Below are 9273 nucleotides of genomic sequence, written 5' to 3'. Positions count from 1 at the left end.
CTGCCCCTAAGCCAGCTGCATGTCATGTGCCTGAGACAGGCCTGCACCAGTCCACTGTTTATGGGGGCCTATGGAGCCTCAGATAGAGCCATGAAAAGAAGCAATCCACATATCATGCACCTCAGGGGCTCCTGTTGGAGCCAAATATTTCTACTTTCAAAAATATAGATAGTGTTGAAACAGAAAGGACCTTTTGAGAATCTTCAACCTAGAATTTCTTGAAAGTGTTATCAAGGGAACTTCTACTGCATCATCTGCAAAGATTGATTAAAATGCAGATAAAATTCAGACCCACTGAATCACACTTTCCAGGAGTGAGTCCGAGAAGCTGCATGTTACAATCCAGGGGATTCTGATGGACCCTGAAATTTGAGAACCTCTGAGAAATGTTGGTGCTCTGTGTGGTCAGTCACCCGATATTCACAAGGTAAAATCTGAAGGCCTCTTACTTCAATATCATCTGAAGGGACTGTAACAAATTCAATGTTGGGGTCTCCTGCTAACCCTCTTGAATCAGAATTTTGTATGTGTGCTAAAGTTTGGGAAGCCCAATGCCTTCATTGTACAGGTAAGGAAACAAGCCCAGAGAAAGCAAGTGACTTGCCCATGTGGCCATCGATCTGGATGGTGGCAGAGCTAGGCCCAAACACAGGTCTCCATACAAGTCCAAACAGTTTGCCCTTCTGATCACCTCTTGAGAGCCCCTACTCTAACTCCCCACCAGGTGGTAATCCTAGCTCTGCTTATTCCCCAGTGATATAGAACTGGTAACTTACTTCATGGAGAGACTCATCCCATCCCCATCCTCATCCCCATCCTCCAACTGCATCTTTGGATAGCTCAATTTATGTCTCAGTTTAGCTTTTGTGGCCATAGCATTCCTCAGAAGGTTTGGAGATCAAGAGTAAAATATACAACTGCTCTGGGTAGTGCATGACCCTAGGTCAAAGCTCCTCTTCCAAGGGATTATGTAGAACAGTTTGAAATTAAAGCAGTGTAAAGTCAAAAAGCTCTCTTATAAGCAACAGGGTACTGCTGACTCTTCTCCAAATGGGATCTCAAGAGACTCCAGAGTAAAGTAGTTTTATGTTCGAGAAAACTGTTAACTATGGCTTTGAGCCAGACCAAATACAAACACTAAAATGACCTCTAATAATATACCAAACCCATTTTTTGTTTTTGTAGTTGAAACACATACCTACTAAATAAATCTTAAATGTATGCAGTTTTGTGTTAGACCTTGTCCGAGCTCACAAGTCTGATCCCTCAAGCCTGTGTATTTCAGGTTTTGGCTCTGTCTCTGCTTTTTCTGTTCAAGGCTGTGGTCTGAAACACCTCTGAACTGGCATGCTTTGTCCTAGGATCCTCTGGGACAATCCAATATAAGGCCACTGACCTTTAAAGGAGAACAATTTCCAAAATGATGAGGCAAGGTAGATTTTTTGGAGGGGGGGATTAAGCAATTGCCACTGACAACAGTGCCATTGTATGATTTACATTTGGGCTAATGCTCATAATCTTAGCAAGTGTTTCAACAGTGCTACATAATTAAGAAAATTGAATACTGTGCCACCTTTAATACATAATTCTGTAAAGTAACAGAACTCAACAGAGATTCTGGAACTTCTGTGAGTGGAGGAAAGAGAAGGCAAGGAAAGAAAGGAAAATTAAAATCTCACATTTCCAATCAAAGGACATTGTTATAATAATGTAAAGGTCCGTGTAATCTCTTATCTCAATTGTGAGATCATAAAGCTCTGTAAAATGGAAGCAATTTTTTTTCATTAATTTGGTGCCAAAACTCATTTGACAGCAAAACTTGACCTGAATTGTCATGCACTTAGTCTTTATCCTTTTTAGTATGACTATTCAGACTTTTTTTTTTCCTACAGGAATGTTAATGGCTTAATTATGGGATGGGATGTTTCCCAGACATTGCTGAAGGTATTATATAATAAGCAGTACATACTCCATGTTACTTTTCTAAAAATCTGAAAAAATTTAAATTCCAAAACACAGTCAGATAACAGCTTGTGAACCTATAATAATAATAGCTAACATTTATGGATGCTGAGTGCAGTGACTCATGCCTGTAATCCCAGTGTTTTAGGTGGCCGAAATGGTTGGATTTTGGAAGGTGGATTGTTTGAGCCCACGAGTTCAAGACCAGCTTGGGCAAAGTGTTGAAAACTCATCTTTAAAAAAAAAAAAAATTAGCCAGGCAAGGTGGTATGTGCCTGTAGTCCTAGCTACCAGGGAGGCTGAGGTGGGAAGATTACCTAAGCCTGGGAGTTCGAGACTGCAATGAGCTGTGAACATGCCACTGCACTTTAGCCTAGGCAATAAAGTGAGACTTTCTCAAAAAAAAAAAAAAAATGTGTGGAGAACTTGCTATATGCATGAAGCCATGCTAATCTCTCTTCATCTCATTTAATTTTCATAACATTATGAGGCAGGTATTATAATCATGTCTATTTTAAAATTTGGAAACTGATTCTCAAAGAAGCTAAATAACTTGCTCAGAATCACACAGCTCGTAGATCAAACCAAGTCACTTTGAGTTTAGAAGTGACATCCTTAACTGTTGAACTCTACCACGTGGGAGAGATGAGCAGTAGTGAAGGACAGTGTGGGCTCTTTGTGTGCTTGATGTGGAGGTAGAATAATGTACCACCCATTCTATGTTATTTGAAAGTCAATCTTCTACCTCCAAATATGTCCCCTCCCGATACCTACTTCTCTGTGATACTGCTAATAATGCTTTATTCTTTGAGATTTATCTGGACAGTGCTTTGCACAAGAGCCACCTACATCAGAAATCAACTGGCCGGCTTGTTAAAATACAGTTTGCTGGGATCCATCCCAGACTTATTGAATCAGAATTGCTAGGGACTGGGTCTGAGTTGATTCTTATGACATTAAAGTTTGAGTGAATTATAAATGCTCTGAGAAAGATCTTTTTTGTTTTGTTTGTTTGTTTGTTTGTTTTTTGAGACAGAGTCTCGCTCTGTCACCCAGGCTGGAATGCAGTAATATGATCTTGGCTCACTGCAACCTCTGCCTGCCGGATTCAAGTGATTCTCCTGCCCCAGACTCCCAAGTAGCTGGGACTACAGGCACATGCCACCACGCACAGGTAATTTTTTCTTTTTTTTTTTTTTTTTTTTTTTTTTTTTTTTAGTGGAGATGGGGTTTCACCATGTTGGCCAGGATGGTCTCGATCTCCTGACTTCGTGATCCACCCACCTCGGCCTCTCAAAGTTCTGGGATTACAAGCATGAGCCACCGTCCGTGTGTGGCCTGGAAAGGCCAATCATTAAGCCTTATTTAACAACAGCTTAGCTATCAGTTGACACCTAGCTGGAATGGCAGTAATGAACTCATTGATGGACATCTGGGAAGTGGAAGATGTCTGGAAGACAGATCAGGAAATTAGAAGGGTGAGATATAGAAAGGAAGAAAAAAAGGAGGGTATGATAGCATCTCCCTACTTTGGCAATATGTGATAAAGGCAGAGCCTCTCCACCGGGCATTTTTCATCTACATTGGAAAAATTTTGGAGGTAAATCTTTCATTTTTTGCCACTCAGAGCACCAATCTGTTATCTCATTGATATAACCACCTTCTGAGGTAAGCAAAATAGTAATCCTGGCTGGTCACAGTGGCTCACGCCTGTAATCCCAGCACTTTGTGAGGCTGAGGCAGGGGGATCACCTGAGGGCAGGAGTTCGAGACCAGCCTGGCCAACATGATGAAACCCTGTCTCTACTAAAAATACGAAAATGAGCCGGTGTAGTGGCAGGTGCCTATAATCCCAGCTACTCGGGAGGCTGAGGCAGGAGAATTGCTTGAACCCAGGAGGCGGAGGTTGCAGTGAGCCGAGATGGCACCACTGCACTCCAGCCTGAGGAACAAGAGCGAGACTCCGTCTCAAAAAAACAAACAAACAAACAAAAAAATCCTCATTAGGTAAAAAAGGAAACTGAGACCTAAATGAGTTCTTCAAGGTCATCCAACTGTTTAATGCTAGTGGTTGGATTCATGTTTGTGGCCTCCAATCTTATACTATTTGTCTTCCAGTAATTTTTTCATAGGTCTAGAGAAAATGAACCATCAAATAAAACCTAGGGAAATCAAGTCTTACATTTAAAAAAGATTCAATGATACATCATTTTTTCCCACCCGTGGACAATTTAAATATATTTAAATAGTATGCTACACAAGGAAAGGGCAATGAGAGGAATTGAAGTTTAGAATAGTTCAACCGCTATGCCATATGTTTGGGGTTGTTTTTAACTTTTACTGGTTGCTTTATTTTTGTTATCAATGCTGGAAAGACTGCTGAACATTTTGATCTTTTTACTTTTAAGAATATTCAGTTCTTGTTTGCTAGGTTCTTAACCTTACCTCTTAGTCTTGCCTGTGCTATCTTAATCATTTCCATGGCAAGAAATTGTGACCTCAGACAGGGACTAGAAAGATAGAAAACATAGATTAACTGCCATCACAGCAATCATATCCTCCACAGCAATACAGGCTAGGCTTGGGGCACTAACGATCAAGTCTAACCAGTGATTATTCCAATTCAAACTAAGTGCTCTTTACAGCAGCATTTCTCAAACTTTAACACACATTCTAGTCACCTTGGGAATCTTATTAAAGTGTGAAAAAAGGATTTAGTAGTTCTGGGGTGAGACCCAAGATTCTGCATTTCTAACAACCTTTCTGGTAGTGCCAATGCCACTTGTTTCCAGATCACATTTTGAGGAGCCAGGTGCATGAACCATCATGTCCAAGCAGTATATGCAAATGAGCACATTTATGGTCTTGGGGGAAGTGCCATTTGGACAATAGCCCTGATGAGCATGCCAGCTGTGATATTAACTAGCTGTGTGACCTTGGGAAAACATCTTTACCTCTCTGGGTCTCTGTTCTCTTATTTGAAAAATTATGAATTTGGCCTGTATAATCTCCTGAGATCACTTTGGGTTGTCAAATTCTTTAACTCTCTGATGGAAAAAAGATACTTTAGAGCAGGGGTGTCCAATCTTTTGGCTTCTGTGGGCCACATTGGAAGAAGAAGAAGAATTATCTTGGGCCACACATAAAATACACTAACACTAATGATAGCTGATGAGCTTTAAAAAAAAAATCTCATAATGTTTTAAGAAAGTTTACAAATTTGTGTTGGGCTGCATTCAAAGCCATCCTGGGCTGCATGTGGCCCACCAGCCACAGGTTGACCAAGCTTCCTTTAGAGAAAAGGTTTAGTCAGAGGGCAAATTGCCCTTATATTACAAGGAAAACGAGGGAGGAGAGAAAGGTACTGTGATGGTTGTACATATCTTAATCCCAAGTCCTTTATGTGTTCTAAGGTAATTTATTTCTTCCAAACGTGCAGAACATTGGCCTTTTCCTTGAAGAAGTGGTAACACTGAGTGGCGGACAACACTCTTTGGCATCTCTCCAGTTCAGCTGTTAGTATCTCCTAGTGTCTTCTTCACAGCTAACAACTTTGGCTACTTGCTCATAACACTCCCTCTCTGATCATAGAGCAAATCCACTGTCTCCACTGGTTTCCAGTACTAGTACTCAATTCTACTCAATCCCACCTGATTCCAAGAGATATAATGGAGAAGTGCACAAAATCACCACCTACCTTGCAGGTAGAGCCTTCCTTTCTTCAGGCAGAGAATCTGATTCTGTGGCCTCAAATGCAGCATCCAACCACGGAGAACACTGCTAAAAGGGCCCAAGTCATGCCTGCCCTGGCCACCACAGTGATGCCTGTACCGAACTCACTCGAGCATCTCACCCAGTTTCATGGTGACCCTGCCAATCTCTCAGAGTTCCTCACTCAGGTGACTACCTACTTGACAGCTCTCCAGATCTCTAATCCTGCAAATGATGCCCAGATCAAACTCTTTTTTGATTACCTATCTCAGCAGTTAGAAAGTTGTGGAATCATATCTGGGCCTGACAAGAGTACCTTACTGAAGCAATATGAGAATTGTATTCTTGAGTTCCAGCAATCATTTGGTAAACCCACAAAACAGGAAATGAACCTTCTGATGAATGCTAAGTTTGACAAAGGGGACAACTCCTCTCAACAGGACCCTACTACTTTCCAGCTCCTTGCTCAAAATCTGATCTGTAATGCAACCAATCAGAATGGTCAGTTCGAAAAGGCAGTAGATGATCTCAACCAGGATGAAGAGAGTGTCACTGATATGATGGACAATCTACCAGACCTGATCACTCAGTGCATTCAGCTGGACAAGAAACACAGTGACAGGCCAGAGCTCCTACAGTCAGAGACCCAGCTCCCATTGTTGGCTTCTTTGATCCAGCACCAAGCCCTCTTTAGCCCCACAGATCCACCACCCAAGAAAGGGCCTATACAACTGCGAGAAGGCCAGCTGCCTCTCACCCCAGCCAAACGAGCCCGCCAGCAAGAAACTCAGTTGTGCCTCTACTGCAGCCAATCTGGTCACTTCACAAGAGATTGCCTTGCCAAACGTTCTCGAGCTCCAGCAACGACAAATAACACAGCTCACCAGTAAGAGGAGACCAGGAAAGTCACTTTTTAAACTTATATCCCTCTCACTCCCAGCCTTACCGATTTATATCCTTCATTAACTTTTAAAATATGGATGGGAAACTGTGACACCACTTTATAGGCAGTTATGAACTGACACGCTTTGGGGAATTTAAACAATCAGATCTTGTTCATTGGCAAATTACCCCTCACCAAACCTAACCCAAGAACGATGAAAACAATTCATAGGTACTTTCTGCAGTTGGGATTAATTCTCCAAGAGTACCAAAAACCTGCAGGCAAAACTTTGCCCAGTCTAAGCCAATGAAAATAACCCTGGAAGCACATTGGGAACCTTATCCTGACCAATATTGACATCTGGGTTGACCAATCTCGTGTGCCTAGAAATGAGCCCAAGACTTTTACCTTCACCTTTATTGGTCTGTATCTTAGTTTCCTATTGGCTTAGGACCTTTGACTGAAGTCCAAATGACATTCCATTATTCTGCTAATATTCTCTTCCTAGAGCTTGGACCATGTTTCACCTATGGACTAGAATCTACCTTCAGCATAAATCAACCTTCCTGGAACCACAGCTTTGCCACCCTTCCATAAAGCTATGCATTTTGTTTCCATCTAAAGACTCATGCTTTCCCAACAAACAGAATCTCCTGGCTATTTACAAACCAGATTGAATGGGCATTTCAACACTGCTTGGAATTGTTCGTCCCTTTCTTTGCAAGCTAGCCCATCAGGCAGGTATACTCTTTTAGCCAAGCCCACCAATTCCAGCTTACTCTTCTCTTCTCCAATAACTTGAAGTTCCAGCATGTCTTATAGCCAAGTCAATATGCTCTAGGATAAGATTTCTGAAAGGTATTTAGTGAGAGTTGGGAACGATGTCTCATAATTACTGTGTCTGTAGCATGTCCTTGCTGCCTTGGACAAGGGACCTGGCCAAATAAATCTCCACTGAAGACTGACAGCCAGACCCTGCAGTAGTTTCTGACTCTAGAAGCCTCAATATAGTCACCATCTAGGGTTACTACTCATTGCTATTGAGCTCTACCTTTATGGACCACCTCTGAGGTCCTTCATCTAATTGAGGATCTTAAAAACAATGAATGGCAAACAACTTCCTGCACTATCTCATCTGAAAAATCCTGGGACACATACATTAAAACCATCTGTGCATGAAACTCAGGAAATCAGGGTTTTATTGCTTATGTTTCGTTCTTGGTACACACCAGCTTTGTGTATAGCTTCTTGATGCTTCTGAACAAAAGTAGTGTTATGCTAGAAAGGCACAACTCCCTAAAATGTTAAAACTATTCAGTGATGATCACTGTTTGCTGGCAATTACCAGCCCTCTGTTCCCTGCTTCTTGTTGCTGATGTATGTCCCCAAAATGTATATCCTGGAGAAATATCAGTAATCACATATTCCCTAGCAACCATCAAGGCCTCTCAGAACATGAAATGCCATTATACTTTGGCTTTGTTTCTGGAGAATTATGCTGACTTTGACAATACTTAAACCTAGCTAGGACCTTACTACTCTGATTCCGTAGTACCAACAAACAGATATTTTCACCTTGTGCCTTGCTAGCCACTATGCCAATTCTTATTTGCATTCACAAAGGGTTTCCTTTAACAATGGCTCGCTGTACAACCACATTATACACTCCCACAACAGAGACCTGAGTGAACATATTCCAGTTATGCTAAGAAATTCTGACTATAGTATTGGGATTGTATGAGATCCTCTAACAAGTAGAGCTATTGAACTTAAAGGGACTCTGAAATTACCTGGAAGTATCTTATTCTACCTCCATCAATTCTATAATAAAGGATCAACCTCATGGCCTCTAGTCACTTTCCTTACCAAACTCAGTATGGTCTTGGAATGCTGATAGGGGCATTCAGTTGGCTTAATCAACAACCTTTCTTTATTTTAGGGCCAGAATTCATCATTTTGGGTTCTTTCCCAAAGATACATCATTTTATTTCCTATTTGGATTTTCTCTTAGCAGCAACATTACCTTTTTTCCTTAGAAATCTTCAGACTTCATAGGCTCTCAGAAAATATAACCAATCCAGGGCTATGAACTTCAGTTCGCCCTCTACTTCTGGGTGTCCCTTGTTGAGGTGCTCCAAATCAAAGACCTTTTGTACACTATGAAATACAATCCAACAGCCAGACTGAGCATGTGAATGGGATGCTGGAATAATGCTTTACTGCCTACTAGCTAGCAACTATTTTACCAATTCAAAATTTTTGTTATAGTGACACCATCCATTATATGCCATCCACTTCAACTAGAATAACTTATGATTTAGCATAAAGAGAGTTACAAGGGTGTGTCCTAACAAATAATAGCTATGTGAATTCCTCTGAGAGTGAAACTACTTAGAATCTACAGAGAACAGATGAGATATAACCTACTCAAAGATGGAGTCAGCAACTGCAAAGGCTTGGGGAACCACCAGATCCAAACAAGGTTGTTTTTTAAGGAAGCACGTCTGCTACATATTGATGCCACCCAGGAGGATATAATCTAATCATTTAATGGTAAGTCTGAAGAAGAATTTGTTAACAAGAGAATAGTATTCATGGAGCACAAAAAAGCAAGAAGTTAAACAGAACGTTGGTAATCCCCGTAGATTCAGAGATGAGTTGTTGACCAGCAGACTGTTGGCATGTCCACCCCTGCAATGGCCATTCCAATTTGTGTC

The 9273-nt window shown here is 41.2% G+C and overlaps 1 protein-coding gene across 1 annotated transcript; it reads left to right on the top strand.

Moving 5' to 3' along the window:
* Positions 1-5406: 5406 nt before the first annotated feature.
* On the top strand, positions 5407-7996 carry RTL4 (retrotransposon Gag like 4). Its single transcript, XM_033201870.1, has one exon. The coding sequence runs from the start codon at positions 5631-5633 to the stop codon at positions 6561-6563; it is 933 nt and encodes a 310-aa protein (XP_033057761.1). The 5' UTR covers positions 5407-5630; the 3' UTR covers positions 6564-7996.
* Positions 7997-9273: the final 1277 nt, after the last annotated feature.

Source organism: Trachypithecus francoisi, unplaced genomic scaffold, assembly GCF_009764315.1.
Source record: "Trachypithecus francoisi isolate TF-2019V2 unplaced genomic scaffold, Tfra_2.0 Lachesis_group6, whole genome shotgun sequence".
Classification (NCBI taxonomy): domain Eukaryota; kingdom Metazoa; phylum Chordata; class Mammalia; order Primates; family Cercopithecidae; genus Trachypithecus; species Trachypithecus francoisi.
The sequence above is the reverse complement of the archived record's forward strand: the minus strand, read 5'-3'. Positions and strand labels throughout refer to the sequence as shown.

What these genes read in the sequence shown, in the direction of transcription:
- RTL4 (XM_033201870.1), top strand. Translation starts at nt 5,631, where the DNA reads ATGGAGAAGTGCACAAAATCACCACCTACCTTGCAGGTAGAGCCTTCC.